The following is a 25,376-nucleotide window of genomic DNA, read 5'->3' as shown; positions in this document are numbered from 1 at the left end:
GTATACCTATGGCTGATTCATGTTGAGGTTTGACAGAAAACAACAAAATTCTGTAAAGCAATTATCCTTCAGTTAAAAAATAATTAAATGTTTTTTTAAAAAGACTTTATATATACTAGGCCTCATGAGTATTTACTAGTAACTTTCAAAAGAGTTGACTGATTTTTGTAAAGTTTGGGACATTACTAAAAGGTACAAAGATATACATAAAGTTCGATCTGTGTGATGGCATACCAGACACCAGCCAGCAGAATATTACTAGAGGGTGTTATTTTCTGTATTTTAATGAAAATAAATTTGTTCTGTTAGTAGAGAGTTCCCTGTTACACAGAATGAAGTCAACAGTAGCTTAAAATGACAAACATCACCTTTACATAGATCAGCACACTGGAGGAGCAAAAATACTCTTATAAATGCAATTATAAAAATGTAATCTGAGCTAATATAGCACTTTTCTTTTTATATATGAACAGGAGTGAATTTGCTGTTGGGAACTCGATCGAATCTGTATCTGATGGACAGAAGTGGAAAGGCAGACATTACTAAACTTATAAAGAGAAGACCATTCCGTCAGATTCAAGTTGTAGAGCCACTCAATTTGCTGATTACCATCTCCGGTTTGTTTAAGAACTAAAATTAGCTGAGTCATTATGCAGATTAATTAGGTTGTAAACTGGGCTAAAGACTTTCTCAAGTGAAAGTGTTCCTAGGAAAGCACTTTAAATATAATCTTTAATTGGGACACCAGGCTTTCCTACTTGTGTTTTCTTAACTATTTACAATTTAAACTTCTGACTCTCCTTTGATGTCTGGATATTTGATTGCAATGTACCTCGACTAGGTCAGAGAAAGGAAAAACTTGCATCCTATCAGGTCTTCTCTCAGTAACCATGCACAACTTTGGAAGTCACAGCTTCAGCCACCCATGCACTCACCACTGCAGTAACCTCCACTATATACCTTTCCTGTAATGTGTTAGAAGCAATGAGGAACAAAGAAGCCAATAACTGGATAAAAATGAGACTCTGTTGTACCTACCACAGCCCTATAATAAGGGTCTACAGATAGGGCTAGTAACAAGAATGGATCCTCTATTCTTCCTACGTAGTAGTTGAACTTTTTAGTTTGGGTCAGTCAGAGCCTGAACCTTGAAATATGAGAGATCAAGTATATGGATGTTAATAGTTATTGGGATTACTATACAGTACTTGGTATCAGGAAAGCACTAACATTAATGCTGACTTTAGGCAAAAAAATTACTTTTGAAAGATTGGGGAAAAATGTTAAATATTTTAACTGTAGAATAAAATGATGCTAATCACAGTAATTTTTATGTGCTTATATACTTCCTGTCTATACCTAATAATGATATTACACATTAATTAATGATTATATATAGTCCTAAATATGATTAATGCTTTTAGTTTTGGTTAGAGAAAATCCGCTAGAAATATATACCAAAGTATCATGATTTTTTAAATCATTTTTCATGGCCATTCATTTATAATTGTTTGAGGCACACGGAAGCAACATTTAGGTTTTGAATACATCTGGATGGCTTGCAGGCTGCACATCTGGATAACAGATTTCTTTTTATCCAGCTTTCTCTAACCCAAATATTCTCTTTTTATTGCTGAAGTTTCTCTTAAATGTGGATTATTTTTGCATCAGATAGTACAGAGAATGTCAGTATAGAAAGATACCTGATTGTTTGGAGCTCAACTTTATTATTTGAGAACATAATGACAATAGATATAGATACTTGAATTCTAACACTGCTCAAAAATGTGTAAAAATACCTTTAACATTAAGTGAATATGAATCTTATTGTTGGGCCTAGAAATCTTATAGTCATAAATCCTAAAAATGACTATAAAGTCACTATATATGAAAATAAATGTGTGATTTTAATGGCTTGTTTTTCTGAAGGAACTGTAAGAATTTGATGGGATTTACAATTAGAAAAATAACATTAAAGATAGATTGGGCTGAGAAAAAAATAATAAACCATTCGATTTCTTTGTAAGTTTACTGGAATAAAAGAGTACAGAGAGAGAGACCCATCTCACTGGCTGAGGATGCCTAAAGTCAATACACCAGACATATCTTCTCACATGTGCACACTACCGGAGATAGCTTCTAGGTCTCTGAGTCCCAAAACAGGCATGGCTTAGATAAAAAGCTAAGGTACAAATGAATGGATGGTAATTCTGTTGCCCACACAGGAACAGTCTTAACCTGTTCCAAAGAAGTATTGTACATTCACTTCTACATCGATAGCTGGTAGACACTTCAGCTATCTCTTGGAAGTGAGAGACTAAAAGAAACTTTGCTATCATATTTACAAACTCTAAAGGGGAGACTCAATGCAGTATAGTTTTTTGAAAGTGCTTTTTACTTTAATTAAAAGATTTTATTAAAAAGACAAAATACCTTTACTTTTTTTTGTTCTTCTAATACACAAAAAAAATAGACTGAATTAAAACATTGTGTCTTTTCTTATCCATCAGGCCGTAAGAACAGACTTCGAGTGTATCATTTGACCTGGCTGAGAAATAAGATTTTGAATGATGATCCAGAAAGTAAAAGAAGACAAGAGGAAATGCTCAAAACAGAAGAAGCCTGCAAAGCAATTGATAAGCTGACAGGCTGTGAACACTTCAGTGTCCGTAAGTCTCATTTCACATTTGTTTTTGTTGTTGTTGTTGAGTCACTGCCATGTCCAACTCTTTTGCAACCCCTTTGACTGTAGCCTGCCAGGCTCCCCAGTCCTTCAGATTTCCCAGGCAAGAATACTGGAATATGTTGCCATTTACTTCAGCTATATAAATTTTGCCTCCCTTCATTTGGTGAAGTACATTCTTGTGAAAGGCAAAGTAAAGAAAGGAAAACATTTGCAACTTCAAATACAAAAATGAGTAAATTTCTCTGAGACATCTTTCAAGTCTTTTATGTCACAATAATGGCTGTTAAGTCATGAGTCAAAAAGAAAATTTATCAATTATCTGCTGGCTCTCATTCCCACTGATGATACTCATGAATATAATTGAAAAATATTTCCTGTCTGATTATTGTGTTTTCTTATCTTCTGTGTCTTCACAACCATCCACTGTGGAATGGAGTAACAAATCCAGGGTCTCAGAGTCCTGCTGTCATCTCTCAACAACTTGGAAGTAATGTTTTTCCCATTCTTTCTATTTCTGAAGCAAATCCCCTCTACTTTTAGCCTTTTTTTCTTCTTTCCACTTTACGAATTGTCTATCAGTCAGAACTAGTGGCATAGGTAAGAGACAGTTGGAATCACATAATATGAGTTGTGGCAGGATATTTTTATCCTGACTGACCATTTCTGTTCTGCATACTAAGAGGCTTTCCCAGGATAGGTTTCATATATGTATACATATGTGACCCCATGTACTGTAGCCTACCAGGCTCTTCCATCCATGAATTTTCCAGGCAAGAGTACTGGAGTGGGTTGCCATTTCCTTTTCCAGGGGATCTTCCCAACCCAGGGATCGAACCTGAGTCTTCTGCATTGCAGGCAGAAATATACTATTTTCTTCTAGTTTTATGTATCACTACTTTAATATTCCCAGATGTCAACCCAGAAGTTGATATAGCAGAAGTACCTCTTATTAACTTATCTAGTTTTTAGTTCAATAAGAGAGAGTTTACGAGGATAGTCAACCTTGCAAAGATAGTCCTGTGCGTTTGTGAAACAGATGGACTAGTTTAGTCTAGTTTTCCTGGCTGATTGCATTCCAATCCATCCCAGCTCTCATAACAACCAATAACACTTGTCCTACTGACGAGTGGAACAGTAGCTCCTTCCGAAAGGAGAATGGCAACATAACCATACTTGCATGGTATTTTCATAGCCTTCCAAGGTCCACAAAATAGTGGACTGATACCAATTACTGCCATATATTAAAATTATTAGCAGTATTTGCTTAAAAGATAATTTGTTTGCTTGTTGGGGGATTTATTAATCATAATTCTTTGACCTACTTCTGAACAGTTAAAAAAAAAGAAAGAAAGTGAAGCTAGACTCAGAGAGGCAGAGACACAGAGTGAGAGAGAAGGAGAGAGGAAGGGAGAGGAAAGGAGAGAGAGAATTCTTATGTATTAGTCTTAGATGAAGTCTGGCTAGAGAAGACAGCAGCAGTATCTCTGCCAAAGAAGAGGGATTTAGCACAAACATAAATCTAGAAGTAGGACAACATATTTCATAAGAGCCAGAAGGTCTGGCCAAGGGCAAACATATACTTTTTATAAACTTTCTTTAATAAAAAAGCTCTATTGAAATAATTTATATACCATAAAATACACCCAATTAAAGTGTACAATTAAGTGAGTTGCAGTATGTTTATAGAGTTGTGTAACCATCACCATGATCTGATTTTCATCATTCTAAGAAGAAATGTCATGGCCATTAGCAATCACTGCCCATTTAATTCCTCTTACCTTATTCCCTTTATAATCTAAAGAAGCTACTGATCTACTTTCTCTGCTATAGATTTGTCTTTTCTCCATGATTGACTTAAATGGAATTATTCATTATATGATCTTTTGTGACAAGCTTCTGTCACATACCATAATGTTTTCAAGGTTCATACATGCCATAACCAGTACAACATGTATTCCTTTTTATTGTTTTTTATTCCTTTTTATTGCTGAATAATATTGTATTGCATAAATATTTCATCTTTTGTTTATCCATTATAAATTCGTTGTTTAAAATGTCTTTCTTCTGGTTCTAACCATCTAAGTGGGTATAAAGTGGCATCACATTATAGTTTTGATTTGCATTTCCCTCATGAATAATGTTGTTGAGCATTCAGATGTTTATTGGCATTTGTATATCTCCCTTGGGTTATTTATCTTTTTGTTATTGAGTTGTGTTTTTTATATATTCTGGATACTAGACCCTTACAGATATAAGATTTGGAAATATTTATTCCTGTTCCATACTTTGTCTTTTCACTCTCTTGATAGTGTCCTTTGGTTCATAGAAGAGTGAATTTTAATGAAACCCAATTTAGCTGTTTCTTTCTTTTGTTGTTTATACTTTTGGTGTCAAATATGAGAATCTAATACCATGAAGGTTTATTTCTATATTTGCTTTCAAGAGCTTCACAGTTTTAGCTCTTACATTTAGGTCTTTGATCCATTTCAAGTTAATTATTATAATATGGATTAAGGTAAGACATCCAGTTCATTTTTTTTATATGTAGATATTCAGTTGTCTCAGTACCATTTGATGAAGAAATTGTTGTTTCTCTATTGAATATTCTTGGCACCATGACCATAAATGTACTTTATTTATAGACATTCAGTTCTACTCCATTGATCTATATGCCTATCCTTATGTCAATACTACACCGTTTTGATTACTATAGCTTATAATAAGTTTAGAAACTGGGAACTGTAAGTGCTCCAACTTTGTTTTTTATTTTCAAGAGCATTTTGGCCTCTTCCAATTCCATGTGAATTTTAATCAGCATTTCTGTTTATGCATAGGGGGGCATTGGGATTTTAGAGATTGCATTGAATCCATAAATCACTCTGGTTGCTATTGCCTTCTTAATTGTCATTGTTATGACATTTTTAACAACAAATACAAATACTTGAGTGTTCTTGTTAACCCTGTGGCATTGTTACTTCTTTGTATTTTATCATTGTAGTCCAACATGAAGAAACAACATATATTGCAATTGCTTTGAAATCATCGATTCACCTGTATGCATGGGCACCAAAGTCCTTTGATGAAAGCACTGCCATTAAAGTAAGTGGTCTCCATTTAATTTGGGTTTTCTTTTGAGAAATTGTAAACAGAACAGTATTTGGAATATAGTAGGAGAAATATAGATGCTATTCTTCTACAGTTAATGTAATTTGAATATACCATGTAAATAATTATCATTTAACCCTTTTCTAGACAATTCACAGGCACCAAACCAAGGGAGAATGTGAGGAAAATCCCTGACCCCTCCCCTTACAGGAACTCCCTACCAGCTCCTCACCCCCAATTCCTGTAGTTAACATGAAGACCTCCTCTTCTAAAGCCACAAACACAAACTTTGGGTGCCACCCCAATGACTTAAAACTGAGAAAGTCCCTGTTCTCTCTTAGTGGGGAGTGGATAGCAAAGGGAAGGTAAGGAAAGATGTGACAGTGATAGAGTGGGGAACCCCCTGGTAGAAGAATAAAGGAAAAAAAAGCCTTTGCTCTCATGACCAGGACTATAATAGGTGGGGAGGAAAGGGTGGCTCTATATTCCTTCCAAGCTGGATCTCTAAACACATTTCTCTCTAGAACTATTACAAGGAATGCTGGTTAGGCTTATTTGGATTACGAGTACTGTTTCCACCCTTATTTTGGTTTAACTGAACTTCTATGGATCAGTCTCATAAGGTAACCATTTAGTGTCCCAAACAATTAAGTTGCTGATGATTTTTAATCACATTTCATAAACTGGAGACTATTTTTATCTTTATTATCTTTTTACAGTACTTCAGAGCTCAACATAAATAGAATTATTCTGTATTTATTCTGTAATAATAAAGACTGATTAATGAACCAGTGGTATTACATTGAGTCCAGTAGCTCCTTAGAATCATCTGAAGCATTTGTTAAAAGTTTAGATCTCAGACACAACTCCAGGCCAAATTAGTAGGTTTGGAGTGGGGCCTGGGGAATCTATATTTTTAGCAAACATCCTAGGAGATTTTGAACTGGTTGGTCCATGGAGTTTTTCCAAGCACTGATAAGGACACATCATGATCGACCCCAGCAAGGTATTCATGAAATACAATCATATCTTAGGTTAGGATCTGTTTACATATTATATTTTATAGGCTAAAAAATCACATGTGTACAATATAGATGGGTTAATGTTTATGACTGTTCCTTAAATGTCTGAAAGTGAAAGTCGCTCAGTCGTGTCCCACTCTTTGCGACCCCATGGACTATACAGTCCATGGAGTTCTCCAGGCCAGACAACTGGAGTGGGTAGCCTTTCCCTTCTCCAGGGGATCTTCCCAACCCAGGAATTGAACCCAGGTCTCCCACATTGTGGGCGGATTCTTTACCAGCTGAGCCATTTGTACAATAAATATGTTCTTTTATAAATAACACAGACTACTATATAGATAGTCTGGATTTGTCCTGACGCAAATCACATCCCTGATCTGATCTCCCTAAATTGGGCATTGGGTCAGTTGTCAGTATTTGGATATGGGTTTGTTCCTTGGTGTCTGCTGATTGGTCAGAGCTGCCTGGTATGGAGCTGGGAAGCAAAGAAGGTAAGTACCAACAGACTGTCTGGCCTGATATACAGTTCCTTGTCTAAGTCCTCACTCCAGTTCTTGAATCCCACCACATGAGTTCAGTATGGTGAAACCTGTGATGCCCAGTCCTCTACTGTAACCTGAACTTGGCAATGTATCCTGTTTGCCTTTTTGTTTCCTTGGACTAGGAACCATAAGAGCCTAGAGTACACCCAGTCTATGGTAGGTTAACATGTCTGGCCTTTCTCATTCCCTACCAAGTGTGCATTGATCAATCAGCAGACTCCGAAGGAGACTACATGTCCTATGAAGCCTATATACGAATACTGGCAAAAATACAGGCAGCTGATCCAGCAAACCGGTTTAAGAGACCAGATGAGCTCCTTCATTTGCTGAAGCTCAAGGCAAGGAATTTAAAGACAGCACATAGAATATAAGGCCATATAAGACTCATGATTTTTGGAGATTTGGCCTTTGAAGGAAAACGCAATATTTAGAACCTGAATATAGTTGTTCTTGTTGAGTTAACAGATCTAAGAAAAGTTGTAATACATAGGTCTGTAAATATATTATGTACTTTAAAAAATCATTCTGGGTTCTGTACACCTGTTAAGCAAACGGGCGGGAGAATTTTCACCTTAGACAGAGTGTCATTTTTGGCCTTTTGGCCGTGTTTGGTTTTATACCTACAGGTGTTTCCAACACTTGGTCATAAGCCAGTGACAGTTGACCTGGCTATCGGTTCTGAAAAAAGACTAAAGATTTTCTTCAGCTCAGCAGATGGATATCACATCATTGATGCAGAATCTGAGGTTATGTCTGATGTGACCCTGCCAAATAATGTAAGATCCCTAGAAATTACTGTATAACACAATTTGAGTATTTCCAACTGTGAAACTCTTAAAAGATTTAAAAATACGAGTAACAATATCTATATTAGAACTGAGACCTAAAAGGTAAGTACTGAGTGCTAGAAGGTAGTAATGGATAAACAAAAATCACTGATGGTTTCTTAGTCCAGAGTGCTAAGTCTGTTCTGCAGATAGACTTTGTCTGGCACAGTGATGTTTTGTATTTGTTTTTAAATGAATATATCCCTAGTTTACACTTAAAATCTGGATTTCTTTTGAAAAACCAATGATTCAACATTACTATCTGGCCATAATCAACTGGAACCAATTGGTACCTGCCCACTTTTAGATGGAACATATGCTATGCATTCTCTATCCATCCACGTTTATGTATTTATAATAACTGGCCCTCTTAGGCATATGAGTATACACCTTTGCTTTTAGTTGTCTGCATCTCATTATGCATTATTATGTATGTGCCCTTTCTTTATCCAGATTGTAGTACTTTAACTATGATGTATAGCAAGTTATCATAAAGTATTCTCTTATAGTATACTTTATACTTAGAATTTCTGATCAAAGGAGTCAACATTTTAAAAGCTAATGCATATCAACTCTCAACTCTTAAATAATTATAAACATGAAAATATGGCACAGCATCTAAAATATAGATAGTTGTAAAAAATACTATACACATCATTTATATAAAGAGCTCAAACATAACATAATACCTCATACACTCACACACACAATATACAATTAATGGTAGAAATGACATTTTTTCCTATTGAAAATTATATTAAAAAGGAAGAGATGAATCAACAAATCTTTTTAAATTTCCCATTTTGTCAAACACTAAAGTTTTAACAGTTTAGTGTTATACAAAAGTCCAGGAGAAAACTTTTCTGTACTTCTGAGTCACTGTAGTAATGTGATATTTTGCACCACTTTCAGAGTTATCTCGTATATCTCTGACAGATTACACAGAACAATTGTCAGATCATTAATGGAGGCTGTTTTTTCAAGTTTTGGTCAGATTTAACAATCTAATTAGATGATCATTCTGTTTTCACCTATGATTATATAGAAATCACTGTTTATAATGTCAAAAACACTGAACCAAGCCCCAGCCAAAGCCACTTAAATATGAGTTCAGGTTAGTTTTAGTATAAAATAGAACTCTTCACTTGGAATGTCTTCCATCACTTCCTGCATCTTATTTTTTTACATCACATCATGTATTATTGAAAACCTCAGTATTGATCCAAGTTTATACTTATTTGAAAAGTCATTCAGGAAGATTGAATTCTGTGTTTGACTTGACTACTAAGCAAGAAGAATTTCTTTGCAAGCAATCTGTTAATTATTATGGAAACAATGAGAGAAGAGGATTTTTAAAAAATCATTTTCTGGCCTAATTAGGATACCTTAAGTGAATTCAAAAATAGAATTTTTAGCTAAATGCCCTAGTGTCTTGACCCATTAAAAGAGAAAGGACTCTAATATAAGGGAGGAGAGAGTGTCTTCTGAAACAGGATGTACTAAAAATAATTTTTCCAACAGTGCTAGATTACAAAAGCTATAAAGCTACAAGGGACTATGTGTGCTAAAAGAATATCTGATTACTTCAGGAATCATCTGAGAAGCAAGAGAATTACCTCTGATGCTTTCTGGATTTACAGCAGCTCAGCTCTATTCTAAACAAATTTTTTGAGACAACCTTTTTTCTCGCAATTTCTTTTTCTCTCTTCCTTCATCTCTTTTCTGATTCAGTTGCTCATGCGAGTGCCCAGGGAACGCATTAAAATTGCTTTTCGCCTCTGGATCCCCATTTTAGTTTTAAGAATTGTTGTTGCTGAGACTGAGGCATGGCCACAAGCACTTGGCCTGAGTGCACTGGGTTTGGCAAGTATAGTTTCTGACATTTTTTCCCTTAAATTGCTAAATTGGAGACATGATAAGAGGAATTGATTATTCATTTTTAAGGGAAATATGATTAACGTAACAATATCTATAGTTTGGGCAAGTTTTGTCACATTGTTTTATGCATCATGAAGTTTAGAAATTCTTAGATATTTCTTAATATTTCATCACCTAATACCTCTCTGAATTGAAGATATTTTAAGATTATGTAAATTAGATAAATTCTATAATTTTTTAGAAGGGAGGATGACTGTTACATTTCAAGCAGTGAAAAATATTATAAGGCTGTTCCTTGTAAATATTTAAGCTCAAGCTATTTTAAAGTTAATTTTCTATTTCTGATTTGAATGAATTGGATGATAACCAATGATTTTGTATTTGTTACTTGGTTCATTCCTTACTAAATTTAGTATTCATTAATGTGCTAAAATGAATCTGAAATCAAACAAGTGATGTTTCTTATATCATTATACATAATACTTAGTGAAATTTCAACAATTTCTGTTAGAAATATATTCTGCTTTTTACATATAAGATTTTTCTCCTAAAAATATAGGAGAATATTAAACAATAACAACCTTATGACATAGGAAAAACTCTTCTCAAGTGTTGGATAGCATGCTGTTTAGTACTAAAACAGAAATTTCTCTCCTCTCTGTACTTTGAACCCCTCTTTGGGTCTTTATTGTTCAGCCAAGCTGCTTCTATTAAAGTAGTAGTGATAAAATGTTGGACATATAAATCCTTATGAAACATAATTCCAGCCCCTGGAAATCATTATACCACAGAATATCATCATTTTACCTGATTCCTTGGGAATTGGCATGATGCTCACCTTCAATGCTGAAGCCCTTTCCGTGGAAGCAAATGAACAACTCTTCAAGAAGATCCTTGATGCGTGGAAAGACATACCATCCTCCGTAGGTATGTAGAAAATTTTTCTCCTTTTAGATGATCCCAAAAAAGCTTCTATTTCCTGAAGTGTCACTTTTTTCAAGGCATCTAGGGTTAATTTGGGGTACTGCGTACTTATTTCCTTGTAAGATAATGTATATGATTTTCTTATGCTTAATGATTTCACAAGGCTACCACAAAGAGACTGATTTTGGCTGTCTTAGTAGTTCATTTTCAATAATCATGTAATTAAAATAGGAAAGTGATTATTTTCCATAATAACCTATCATTTTATTTTAACTCCTTTTGCTTGCAGATTTTACACAGATGTTGAAAATGCTTCATTCCATAACATTGATTTGGGGGGTTTACCTTTATCTTAGGAGAGTGCCAACTAGTATAACAGAGGAGCAAAATATTTCCATTTTGTACAGTCAATAGTGTTCTGTTTAGCCAGTAATATTCCTGTGAAGAATGAAATACAAACTGCGTATGTGACTCATTGGTTGTCACTAAGATTTCATCATCCTTCATTTACAAAAGAGATAAATATGACTGACTGAAATGTTCTTAGTACTACCCAGATGGCAACACAAAGAAAACTGCCTTTTCATCTTCATTAGACCAGGACATTTTTTTCTTCCTGACCAGCACAGGACTACCAATCTGGGAAATCTGAATAACTTGAATCTCTTGTACATGTCTCTGAGGCTTGATGACTACAGAGGTAATTCTAAATAGGAAACAGAATAATGCATATAAACAGCAAAAATACTAGAATAGAATGATTTGGTTGAAATGTTCCTGAAAGGAGGATAAGTTTAATGAAGCAAATAAAGGAAAAGTGAGAAGGAGAGGGGGAGAGAGATAGACGGAGGAAGGAAGGAAGGAAAGAAAGAAAGAAGACAGAAAGATAAGAGAGACAGAGAGAAAAGTAGTTTACCAATAAAAAGTTAGAAGCTTCTGAAATCTCTATAAAATGGCTAAATGTGATCCACATGTGACTTTAAGGACCAGTTTGAAAGAGCTTTTTTGATGAACGTTTTTTCACTATGGATGATGGCACATTGCATTGCATCTGCAGAATACTTTCTTTTTGCATACATAGTGTTAAGGAATGTCCTGAAAACCTCCAATTCCTTCAAAAGGTAAGAACTCACAGAGGGTTTAAAACCATTTTGTGAAAAGAGGTAAATGCTTACAATATAATTGACAGATCTGGGGCAAAAAAAAAAAAACCCTGAAAATAATGCCTTGTTCTAACCTTTACAGTGGTTGTGATCAATTTATTAATCAGAAATTAGAATAAGGAAATTTAGCTCAAATGGTAAATGTAACCCCTATATTTATGCCACTAAACAATGATAGGAATAAAAAAGATCTTAAAAAGTCATCTGCTACAGTTCTTGTCCTTAGGCAAGACAACTGCCAACCTAAAACAAAGCTATTTTAAGTAACTAAAATTGAAAAGTATCTCTCTGTATGTAAAATAAATTAGAGCACTATGAGAAGATATTTTGGTCTCTGTATTAAGGGTAATTTGAGAGCATGTAAAGATTGCTTTATAAGTCTGATATTAAGGAAATCAATTGTTCTCTTGTTTTTGTCTAAATGCAACTTCTCTTTTAATTTAAAACTAACCCAGATCCAGATTTCCCCAATCTAAATTTTACATTTCCTTTAGGTATAATGAATGTTTTCACTAATAAGATCATTGCTTTGGATTTTCAAACAAATACATAGAGATGAAGCAATCATAGCAAGTATCATTAAATATTCCCAACTAAATCATTGGATTCTACCTCATATACAAGCTAGCTCAGTAGCTAGGTTAAGGGGCAAATTAATGTGCTTTAGAATCAAGGTAGAAATTATTTAATGCCATATGAACTGTGTACTTGGACTCAGCAAGTAGACTGTGCATGAAGTTTATAAATTTTGCTGTATGCAGTTGTTGAAAAAAATACTGCTCACCATGTCAGAAAATACCTTACAGTGTCAGCTGACTATATGGCTATTTATATAACTAGGTTTTCTGTTTTAAAGCAGTTGTCATAATCTTTATTGTCACTGAGTAATATAAAGCAGGGCCCAAAAGTTTTAATCTTAATAAAAATTTCCTGAGCAAGAGAAAGGCTTAACAGTGTCAAATTAGCTTTAGTTCTGTTTATAACATGGTACTTAATTAAATTACATTAGAGTTGCTAAAATCATTGTTTTAGCAAGTCATTTTTTTAACAGTTTTAATTTTGAAGAGTTAGGTTTCCATGTATGTCACTTCAGCACAAGTACAAACACATACAGGATATTGTACCCCAACTAGATTATAAAATAAAGAATGACTATGGCTAGATTTGATTTTATGCAAAGAGGTTAATATTAACCTTTAGCTTTTTCTGTGGTGTTGGGGAATGTAAATACAAAAATTAACTTAGATCTAGTTATTCACTATGGTGAATAGTTGATCACAATGATGAGAGTACATAGCTAGCTTGAACATTCTGTTGAGCAGCATAATGGCCAAACTAGTGACTTAGGAGGAGGGAAATAAGAATCTATTAATCCCAGTACACTGGGATGAACCAGAGGGATGAGATGGGGAGGGAGGTGGGAGGGAGGTTCAAGATGGGGAACACATGTACACCCAGGGCAGATTCATGTCAATGTATTGCAAAACCAATACAATAATGTAAAGTAATTAGCCTCCAATTAAAATAAATAATTTTTTTAAAAAAGAATGTATTAATCCACACTGTAATAATGTCCCTCTTAATAATCAGACGTTAGCTGTAGTTATAATTTTCCATCACTGGCAGAAATATTTTGTGATTTTCTGATTTTTAAATTTTTATTGTAGCTTTTGAGTGTTCACAGAGAACCACAGGGTGGGGCCAAAAGGCCATGGAAGTCCGCTCTTTGCAGTCAAGGGTTCTGGAAAGTGAACTGAAGCGCAGATCAATTAAGAAGCTGAGATTTCTGTGTACCCGAGGTGACAAGGTATAGTTTACATACCCCAATTAGAGCAAAAGTAAAGCAAGCAATGAAAATTAACTGAGGAAATTTATATTATTTTCTTTCTCGCTATAAATATATTTATGTTATATTTCCCAAATTGGCATCTTAATAATATAATAAAAATAAATTTGTAATTTGCATTAGAAACATTGATTTGGTAAATGATGAAATTTGGTTTCAAGAGAAATCATTTTCAAAAATGTAAAAATTCTAATTGTGTTCAAAGCAAAACTTCGTTAGCCTCTATTTGTTACAAATTCCATTATTGTCTGTGATGCATAGTTCTTTTCACGTTCATATTAATATGACATTTTGAAAGATAATGCTTGTGTAGATCTGCCTTCTATAGTTTTCAACATAATCCTATAACAGAAGAAGGAAAAAGTTAATTATGTTTGTTGAACACCTAATCATATAGTAGAGTTTGTGCTAAATACTTTAAAGACTATCACACTTAATCTTCGTAAGTGGACATTATCATGTCCACTTTACAGAAAAGAAAAAGGAAATCAATATTTGGCAATTATTTGTGTAATGTGATCAATTTTAACCAATTCAGATAGTTTATATGGAAAAAATGAATTGTATGCTATCAGAACAGTCCCTACATGTTGTGAGAAATAATAGCATGAAAAAATAATTCTAATAAGACTAGGAAGCATTCACATTTGTAAGAAATTTCAGAGGATTTGAATGATCAGAACCAACAGAGTCAAGCACTGGGCATCAATTAAAGGTTCTGGTTTACAGTATAAAGAGAGATAATGGCAAGAACCAATGATTGAGATCAGGTACATCTAGGATGCAGTCCCAGCTCTAACTACATGTGAGAACCTGGAAGTTTGACTTGTTTTTCTGAACAAGTTTTTTCATCTCAAAAATGGGAATATTAATAACTTGGTAAATTCTGAAAATTATCAATAATGTATATATAATAAGCATCTCACAGGTCGACAGCCTGGCACATAAAAGGTGTTAAGTCAAGGGTAGCTAGTGTTGTTTTCATCATTACATCACACACCTTCCTAAGTATATCCACTGTGGATGTTGAAAACCTTGGTCCTAACAAGGATACTTCTGTTTGCTATTTATATTCTTGCACTGTCCTAATTTTCTTTGTGGCACAGACCATACTTGCACAACATGTTCCTCTCTAAGTCAATTGGTTTACCTGGTAATATCAATCTATTGATGTCAGTCTATTACACTGAAATAGAAAATTGTACCAAGTAGAAAATTTCAGTGGCCACTTAAGCACCAGTGACAGTGTGAACTGCATCTAAATAATATGATATTTTCCATATATTAAAGTAAAAGGAAAGCTCACTTGAGTAAAAGTAGATTTTTTTTAAATAGAAAAGGAAAATTGTTAATGAAACCAATCAAGAATTTTAGCAGATAAATGTCACCTACAAAAACTTAATTTTATTTAAACTGTATGAAGTACAGTCATATAGAATATAGTAAAAAGTACTTTTTAAATTATAATTTTGGCTCCATACTCATTTGAATTTGTAAACTTTAAGGAAATCTCTTTCTGAAACTGATTGATAACAGATAAATTGAAATTATAGTTGTACCTATCAAATATCAGTTTGCAGTTTATTAAATATTTACTTATGTTGTCTCTTTCTCTCTTTTTAAAGCTGTTCTTTACCTCTATCCTGCGCAATCATCACAGCCGGGTTTACTTCATGACCCTTGGAAAACTTGAAGAGCTCCAAAGCAATTATGGTGTTTAAAAGTTTCCAATGATTTATTATACTGATTACAAACATCATAAATATACAAATTGCATTTTTAATTTTCTGAGATTAAATAAGCATTCACTTTTACTGGTAGGGAAAAATTAAATCAGATATTTTACTTTTAATGTAGCACAGAATAGTTTTAATGATAAATGCAGCTTTATATATAAAAATTAACTATAGCAAGCTCTATGTACTCCAATGGTGTACAATATCTTTTGCACAAACTTTGTAACTTTTGTTACTGTGAATTCAAACATTACTCTTTGGACAGTTTGGACAGTATCTATATTCGGATTTTACAACATGGAGTTAAGAAACCTGTAATGAGTTAGATTCCAAACAGCTTTCAAAAGAGTTGCCCCTGAATGAGGGGTTTTTTCCCCCAGAAAAAAATCAAAATAGCAACAAACCATATACAGATTTGCCAAGTCCTAGAAAGAACCAAAGGTTAGATTATGAAATGAAAATAATAAGGACTAGGTATAAACCAGACCTAAGGCTGAACAACCTGCATGCCTGGAGAAAATACAGTGATAAAGGGGGAAAGGCCACCCTTTTTCCTCATTGCTCCATGACAGTTAAGCCCACAGTTAGAGACCAGTTGTGTTCTTTTCATCCCATGTTAAGCTGGTTTTCTCCTGATAAGGAGAAAGGAAGAAAGCCTAAAATGGTTGATTTTCCTCAGAAACCCCAAAGATGTGCAATAGCTATTTTTAAGAACCACCAAATAATACACTTGCAAGCCTGATTACAGGACTAAACTCCTATACATATGTACTGTAGAATAAGTTGTATTTTTTAATACTTTAAAGTAGGCGTCAAATTCTATCCCAGAGACAGATTGGTTGATTTATCAAAATTCTTATCTGGCCAACAATGTGACTATCAGATAGCTTTAAATTTTTTCCTGATCCCAGATTAAACTATAGAAAAATTTCCCTCCAGTTATTAAGCAAAAATAGCAAAATATAACAACAAAAATTTTGACCACTAATACTTGTGTTTTTCATGGTTCTATTTCTGTAAAATCAGAAATTAATCTAAAAGTGATAAGTCCACATGTAGGGACTTAATGTAATAGGTTAAAAGGAAAGATTTGGAAAAAAAATACAACTTTCATCAAATACCTAGGTCTGCAAATTTATAGCAGTGAAAAAAATCATGCTAGTCCATCACCCCTATATATTATAGACGCCATAAATAGGTGGAATTTGGTCACCTATGGTGATTGCTACCTGGTGAAAAGCATCATTTCTGCATATCCATCCTCAATACCATGGTTAGTTCTGGGGCAATAAAGAAGCAACAGAACTACCACAAAGTATACCTCACTATAATTCCTCTGGTTCTGCTTCTAAAATCTGAAGACAGTGCTAGTGGAATAATAATTTTCAAACTACCTGGTTAACCAAAATACAAAAGCAGCTGACTATGTGTGATTTCATAATAGCACACTATTTCTTGGCATCTAGGTGCCAGGAATGATGATTTGGATTTTCCTAATAACTTTTATCAAGAATGTAGTAGCTCAATAATGAGAATTTAGGAGAACCTGAATCCATGAATTAAAGATAAATGTGATTCGCATTTGTTACTGTGACACAATAATGTGATCTTAAAACTGGCTTATCCTTGAGTGTTTACAACTCAAATAACTTTTTAAATGCAGTAGTTTAAAGAAAACAAACTTTTATGTCAAATTATTTCCTTAGAATTAGTCTTCCTTTTTAATTTGTACACCAAAAAGGCCATGGGGAACTTTGTGCAAGTACCTCATCGCTGAGCAAATGGAGCTTGCTATGTTTGAATTTCAGAAAATTCTCTCATTTAAGTAGCATGTAGAATCAAGTCTTTTAAAAATTCATTTTTTTTCTTCATAATATTTACTCAGTTAAGGTTCAAAAATAAGTTTTATCTTAAATCATATTTTTAACACAGTAAGACAGTAAACTATTTTAGGAAGTCAACTCCCATTGTGCTCTGTGGCTGTCATTCTAGCAAATATACACAGTAGTGAACTGCATCTACAGAGGTGTCCCAAAGTAAATAAGCAAGAGAGATTGCAAATGTGTAATTGAGCATTAAATGATAAGGTGCTAATGAGGAAAGGAAGCTAGGCACATACTAAGAAGGGAGATTAGATGTTGGATAGCCAACTTAGGAAGGACTGAGAATATTTAGTCATTTGTAAGCAATGAATATTTCCAATTTAGATGTTTAATCCATCTGGAATTTTTACATCCTTTGCTGGCTGAAACAAGAAAATGAAGGAGCAATTGCATCTCATAGTGCACAGTAAAGAAAAAATTGTAATTACACCTCATCTTGTAGCAGCAACACCTAGCCCTGGCCCATCACAGAAGCATTGACAGGGATTCCTGGAAAGCCAAATTCCCAAGTCCTGTGAGTTGAAGCATGAAAGTTCTGGCAACTTGTGAATAGCATTGGGACAGAGTACAGTTTATTTAGTGTACTTTAGTTTTTACACCAAAGCCCTTGTCCAAAATAGAAGAAATCATTGAAAACTAGAAATGTGATATATGCAAAGAGCTGACAAGAAAAGTTCAGTGTGATTAGGTCTTTTGAAGTAAGGTTAAGAGCCTCAGGAAACAGGATAATCATTAAGATAGTAGATTAGGCAAAGCACAAATCATACATGCATACACACAAGCACACACACAAACCATTTGAATGCATAAATTTTAATATGTTAGTGTAACCAGTTTCTAGATCAATAAGTGTTTTCTGCCAGGACTTACTTAATTGAGACACTATCGATTAAACTAGGAATGATGCCACATGAATTCAATGGGATCTTTTAAGTACTCTTCAGTTCTTTTCAAAACTGTGCCTATTTAAATCGATTTGTATTCAATCTGTGCTCTAATTTTAAATTTTATAGAAATAATCTTTGAGACTGCTAATTGTTTCATCAGAAAATCTGCAATGAATTATTGTTCAATCTATAAAAAATTTTAAATGTATTGATTGATGTCATTGGATCTTTTAATTACTCTTCAGTTCTTTTCAAAACTGTGCATATTTAAAATCAATTTGTATGCAGTCTGTGCTCTAATTTTAAAATTTATTGAAATAATCTTTGAGACTGCTGATTGTTTATTCAGAAATATTGCAATGAATCATTGTTCAATCTCTAAAAATAAAATTTTTTAAAATATATTGATTGATGTCATTATTTGAACCATACTCATCTAATACTTCAGAGTTAAGACTCATTCAAGGGATTATTCATTTCCTTAAAGTATGTAATAATGCACTGATTAGAAGGTATTAGGGGTTCTACCTATTGTTCCATTAGGAATTCTAGTGAAGGAGGGGTATATTAATTGGACTAAAAACTTTCTGGGTTGTGCAGTAGTGGAATTAAAAACTAATAATTTTCCTCTAAATGTGTGGAATTTTACACAGACTCATGGGGTATGAGCAAGGGTAAAACCTGAGCAAGTTTTAATGCTGACTTCCTTCCCATCCCAAAGAGTAAAAACTTTATCCAAAGAGAGTAGTAAATATAGATCAGGGCTTCCCTGGTGGTTCAATGATTAAGAATCTGCCTTGCCACAGAGCAACTAAGCCCATGGGCCACAACTACTGAGCCAGCACTATAGAGCCTGTGAGCCACATCTACTAAGCCATGTGCCTAGAGCCCGTGCTCTGTAACAAGAGAAGCCACCACAATGAGAAGCCCAAGCACCACAACTACATAAAGCCTGCGCATAGTAAGGAAGATCCACCACAGTCAAAATAAATAAATAAATTTTTTAAAAATATTTATAGTTTATTGATATTCAAGAAAAGGTTTAGTGTGGAGTGAAAGATTTGAGTCCTTCAGCTGGGATTAGAGGAGAAGGCAATGGCAAGCCACTCCAGTACTCTTGCCTGGAAAATCCCATGGACGGAGGAGCCTGGTAGGCTGTAGTCCATGGGGTCGCTACAAGTCAGACATGACTGAGCGACTTCACTTTCACTTTTCACTTTCACACATCAGAGAAGGAAATGGCAACCCACTCCAGTGTTCTTGCCTGGAGAATCCCAGGGACGGGGGAGCCTGGTGGGCTGCCGTCTATGGGGTCACACAGAGTCGGACATGACTGAAGTGACTTAGCAGCAGCAGCAGCAGCAGCAGCAGCTGGGATTAGAAGGGGAATAGCACTTCTCTCAAAAGATCACAAAAGCATTAGAGGAATGGTTCCATGAAGATGCTATTGTCTCAGAAAATTTTGGAGAGATATTCATCAGACTTAACTGTAGTGCCAGTTGGTATGGTCCTAATTTGTCAGGTATGGCCAGGCATTCTGAAGTTGTGTTACTTGTACACGGCATGCTTGCCCAGGCTTTTATAGGCTAAATTTAAAGTACATCCCACTCCTGGGCATACACACCAAGGAAACCAGAACTGAAAGAGACATATGTACTCCAATGTTCATCACAGCACTGTTTTAATAGCCAGGACATGGAAGCAACCTAGATGTCTATCTTCAGACGAATGGGTAAGAAAGCTGTAGTACATAGACACAATGGAGTATTACTCAGCAATTAAAAAGAGTACATTTGAATCAGTTCTAATGAGGTGGATGAAACTGGAGCCTATTAATACAGAGTGAAGTAAGCCAGAAAGAAAACCACCAATACGGTGTACTAATGCATATATATGGAATTTAGAAAGATGGTAATGATGACCCTATATGCAAGACAGCAAAAGAGACACAGATGTATAGAACAGTCTTTTGGACTCTGTGGGAGAGGGCAAGGGTGGGATGATTTGAGAGAATAGCATTGAAACATGTATATTATCATATGTGTAACAGATCACCAGTCCAGGTTCGATGCATGATACAGGATGCTCGGGGCTGGTGCACTGGGATGACCCAGAGGGATGGGATGGGGAGGGAGGTGGGAGGGGGGTTCAAGATGGGGAACACATGTACACCCGAGGCAGATTCATGTCAATGTATGGCAAAACCAATACAATAATGTAAACTAATTAGCCTCCAATTAAATAAGAAAACACAAACAAAAAATTGATTGCACCATTTCTTAAAAATAATTTAAGTACTTCATTATAATCAAATTGACTCATTCAGCTTGATAACATAGGTCCCACAGACTTCTACTACTTTAAGAGACACTGTTATGAGCCAAGGAATAATAATATCAACATATTGGAATTAGAATGGTCAGGGTAACACCCCAAGACTGAAAAATGGCATTATCCTGGGAACCCTTTACCAAAGGAGGGGATATGACAGGTCATGAATAGAAATTGCTGTTAGTAACTTCATCATTCTCAAAGGGAGCAGTGGGTTTACAGACTCCAACACTGCAAGTCTACTAATCTTTTTCCTATATGATAACACTTTTTTCCTTATAGGTCCTTTAACCTTCACCTAAGGATATTCAGGTTCGCTGCTTTTTAATAAACAGCTAATATAATAAAGGCCAAACATGTTTCAAAAAATATTGTAAATATCACATTTTATGTTATTAATAACCATGTCAACTGATATAAAAAGAATAGTTCCTAAAGGAATAAAATGGATTCTATATGGATTTATCTTTTCAGAAGCTAGTACACAGCCTACTTTGTAGATAAATATAAAATCAGGTTCAAGATAAACTTTCTTATGTTGCCATCCCATATGTCCAAGTGGCTCATTTAGTATTTATACAGCAAAGACTCAATAAAAATATTAGTTGAAAAATGAGTATTTTTTCTTTGTATTTAGTGCTATTTAATTTACAACAGCCTAAAATTAAGACTGAAAAATTCAATTATTTCATCAAAGTACCATCCAGGTTATGGTGACCAAAGGGTAATGACCTTTGGGTAACTTCACATGACTTTACCCTATAAACCTGAAGTGAAACAAAGGGTAGATAAAAATAAAATAGTGTCTTTTAAAGTTTTGTTTACCTTTAAAAGCGACACATAAGGGACCACTATGCCCCTTTAGTAATTACCCAAGGATCATGAGAAATGACAAAGTTCATTTAATAAAACAGCACAGAAAACAAGTCATCTAACTGTTTTGCACAAACATTTGGTTTGAATGTGATTCTTTTTTCACAAGAACAACTCAGTGTTGCAGCATCCTGAGATATATTTAAGGATCACCAAAGCATGTCAATATACTTTTGATCCAAAATTTTAAATTATGTTCCCATAAACCGATATACCAAATTCTAGGCATTCCCCAAAGATACTTTTTTACATGATGAAAGAATGTGTCTGATTTGCTCAGTTCAGTTCAGTCGCTCAGTTCTGTCCAACTCTTTGCCACCCCATGAACTGCAGCACTCCAGGCCTCCCTGTCCATCACCAACTCCCGGAGTCCACCCAAACCCATGTCCATTGAGTTGGTGATGCCATCCAACCATCTCATTCTCTGTCGTCCCCTTCTCCTCCTGCCCTCAATCTTTCATCAAGGTCTTTTCAAATAAGTCAGCTCTTCACATCAGGTGGCCAAAGTATTGGAGTTCTAGCTTCAACATCAGTCCTTCCAGTGAACACCCAGGACTGATCTTTAGGATGGACTGGTTGGCTCTCCTTGCAGTCCAAGGGACTCTCAAGAGTCTTCTCCAACACCACAGGTCAAAGGCATCAACGTTTCTGCACTCAGCCTTCTTCATAGTCCAACTCTTACATCCATACATGACCACTGGAAAAAAAAAACATATACTTGACTAGACGGACCTTTGTTGACAAAGTAATGTCTCTGCTTTTTAATATGCTGTCCAGGTTGGTCATAACTTTCCTTCCAAGGAGTAAGCATCTTTTAATTTCATGGCTGCAATCACCAACTGCAGTGCCAAATGGAACACTATTTCCAAAATTCTAAATGCAGACTTCCAACACCATGGAGTCTCACAAATCCACAGTGAGAAATGAATATAATGAAGTTCAAAGAAAATTAGACTACACAAAAATGAAAATCTTCTCCCTAAAAGTAAAATTCACATTATATGACAAGCTGGGGAAATAGACATTTCATTTGACAAGTAGAAAGTATCTATGAATTTTACTCCACAAACCTGTATGTGCAAAAACTAATTCAAAACAAGTGAAAATGGTTATTTGAACTCCAATTCCTGTTCTACCAGTCTGAGAGGAAATTTAAACTTATTTGGACTATCGTTATTTATCCATTAGGGTTCCATGAAAGTCTGAGGGATCAGAAAAAATGGGGTATCCCACTGGTCTATAGTCTACATAAGTCAACACTGATGCGCTGTGCACTGCTCACTCCTTGAAACAATTTCCACTCTTGACCTCTGGGATACCACTCTCTCTTGATTTGTCTCCTACATCACTAGTGTAGTTGACAATCAGGTATAGGTAAAACTTTGTTTCTTTCTGGCTCCTTTCAAGATTTTTCCTTTGCCTTTTGTTTTTAGAAGATTTATTATTCTGGGTCTTGGAGTGGATATCTTTGGATTAATTATTTTGAGTACCAGCAAGGTCACTGGTAGGGCTTCCCTGGTAGCTTAGCTGGTAAAAATCCACCTGCAATGCAGGAGACCCTGGTTCAATTCCTGGGTTGGGAAGATCCGCTGGAGAAGGGATAGGCTACCCACTCCAGTATTCTTGAGCTTCCCTGGTGGTTCAGCTGATAGAATCTGCCTGCAGTGTTGGAAACCTGGGTTTGATAACCGGGTTGGGAAGATTCCCTGGAGAAGGGAATGGCTACCCACTCCAGTATTCTGGCCTAGGGAATTCCATGGACTCCATGGGGTCACAAAAAGTTGGACGTGACTGAGCGACTTTCAATTTCACTTTCAGCAAGGTCTCAGACACAGAGAAGAGAGAGGGTAATGCAGAAAATAATATAACGGAATAGTGACAGCATCCCCAATACAGTTAAAGACAAGATTAACAATTCAATAATTTGATTAAACTCTTAGAAATATTTTTACAGGGTCTCATGTTTCAGTATGTTGTTTTTACATTTTCATATTTTAGTATATTTTTTATTTCCCTTTTGATTTCTTATTTGACTCATTGGTTATTCAGGACTGTGTTGTTTTATTTCTATATATTTGTAAATTTTCCAGTTTCTTGGTTTTGACTTCAAGTTGCTTACCACTGTGGTTGGAAGTGACACTTGGTATGATTTCAGTCTTTTTTAATTTGCTAAGACTTGTTTTGTGGCCTAATATGTATCCTGGAGAATATTCCATGCATTCTTGATAATAAGGTATATTCTGCTGCTGTTGGTAGAAGGTCCTGTATGTATCCTTAAGGTCTATCTGTTCTACAGTATGGTTCAAGTCCAATAATTTCTTATTTATATTTTGTCTGGATAATCTATCCATTGCTGGAAGTGGGATATTAGAGTTCCCTACTATTACTGTACTGTTGTCTATTTCTCCCTTCAGATCTGTTAGTATTTGTTTAATACATTTAGGTGCTCTGATGTTGAGTGTGTATATATTTCCAATTGTTAGGTCTTCTTGTTTAGTTGACCTCTAGATCAATATTATGACTTTCTTTGTCTTTTGTTACTGTTTTTGGCTTAAAGTCTATTTTACCTGATGTAAGTATTGCTACCCATTTCTTCTTTTTGGTTTCCACTTGCATGGAATATCTTTTACCATTCCTTCACTTTGAGCCTAACTGTGTCCTTTTGAGCCTAACTGTGTCCTAATTGCTGAAGCAATTCTCTTGTAATCAGCATGTACTTGGGTCGTTTTTTTTTAATCCATCCAGCCATTCTGTACCTTTTTGGAGAATTCAATGCATTTATATTTAGAATAATTACTGATATGTAAGGACTAATTCCCCTGGAGAAGGAAATGGCAACCCACTCCAGTATTCTTACCTAGAGAATCCAATGGACAGAGGAACCTAGCAGGATACAGTCTATGGGGTCGCAAAGACTCAGACACTACTGAGCAACTAACACTAGACTACAAGGACTAATTAATATTACAAATTGATTTCTGGTTGTTTTGTAGTTTCCTTGTTTCTTGCTATCTCTCTTACTGCATTCCTTTTTAAATTGGTGATTTTCAATTATGGTATGCTCTGATATCCTTATCTTTATTTTTTATTTTTGTGAGTCTACTATAGAGTTTTGCTTGTGGATACTATGAGACTTACATAAAGTACCTTATAATAGTTTATGTTATGCTGGAAACAACTTAACTTCAATCACATAAAAAATCTGTACCATTTTACTCCCCACTTTATGTTTTCAATGTCACAGTTTACCAATTTTTATATTATGTATTCATTAACAAATTATATTGGCTATAGCTGATCGCTGAAGAATTGATGCTTTTGAACTGTGGTGCTGGAGAAAGACTCTTGAGAGTCCCTTGGACTGCAAGAAGATCCAACCAGTCCATTCTAAAGGAGATCAATCCTGGGTGTTCATTGGAAGGACTGATGCTAAAGCTGAAACTCCAATACTTTGGCCACCTCATGTGAAGAGCTGACTCACTGGAAAAGAGTCTGATGCTAGGAAGGATTGGGGGTGGGAGGAGACGGGGACGACAGAGAATGAGATGGCTGGATGGCATCACCGACCCGATGGACGTGAGTTTGAGTGAACTCCGGGAGTTGGTGATGGACAGGGAGGCCTGGCGTGCTGTGATTCATGGGGTCGCAAAGAGTCTGACACGACTGAGTGACT

General features: G+C 35.1%; 1 protein-coding gene across 2 annotated transcripts in view; it reads left to right on the top strand.

Annotated features, from left to right (window-relative positions):
• NRK (Nik related kinase) overlaps nt 1–18,949 on the top strand; it is a 133,200-nt gene extending 114,251 nt beyond the window's left edge. Inside the window, exons 22-29 of one of the 2 annotated variants that reach the window (XM_088833829.1) lie at nt 474–617; nt 2,511–2,669; nt 5,685–5,789; nt 7,551–7,693; nt 7,982–8,131; nt 10,852–10,987; nt 13,815–13,954; nt 15,619–18,949. In XM_088833829.1, coding sequence (XP_088689955.1) covers nt 474–617; nt 2,511–2,669; nt 5,685–5,789; nt 7,551–7,693; nt 7,982–8,131; nt 10,852–10,987; nt 13,815–13,954; nt 15,619–15,714 — 1,073 coding nt within the window. In that variant the 3' untranslated portion in view covers nt 15,715–18,949. The remainder of the gene's footprint in view (nt 1–473; nt 618–2,510; nt 2,670–5,684; nt 5,790–7,550; nt 7,694–7,981; nt 8,132–10,851; nt 10,988–13,814; nt 13,955–15,618) is intronic. The other variant, XM_055393477.2, reaches the window with a different exon arrangement.
• The last annotated feature ends 6,427 nt before the right edge of the window (nt 18,950–25,376 follow it).

Source organism: Moschus berezovskii, chromosome X (assembly GCF_049115385.1).
Source record: "Moschus berezovskii isolate FMDL1 chromosome X, NW_MosBer_1.0, whole genome shotgun sequence".
In the NCBI taxonomy this organism is placed as follows: Eukaryota; Metazoa; Chordata; class Mammalia; order Artiodactyla; family Moschidae; genus Moschus; species Moschus berezovskii.
The sequence above is the reverse complement of the archived record's forward strand: the minus strand, read 5'-3'. Positions and strand labels throughout refer to the sequence as shown.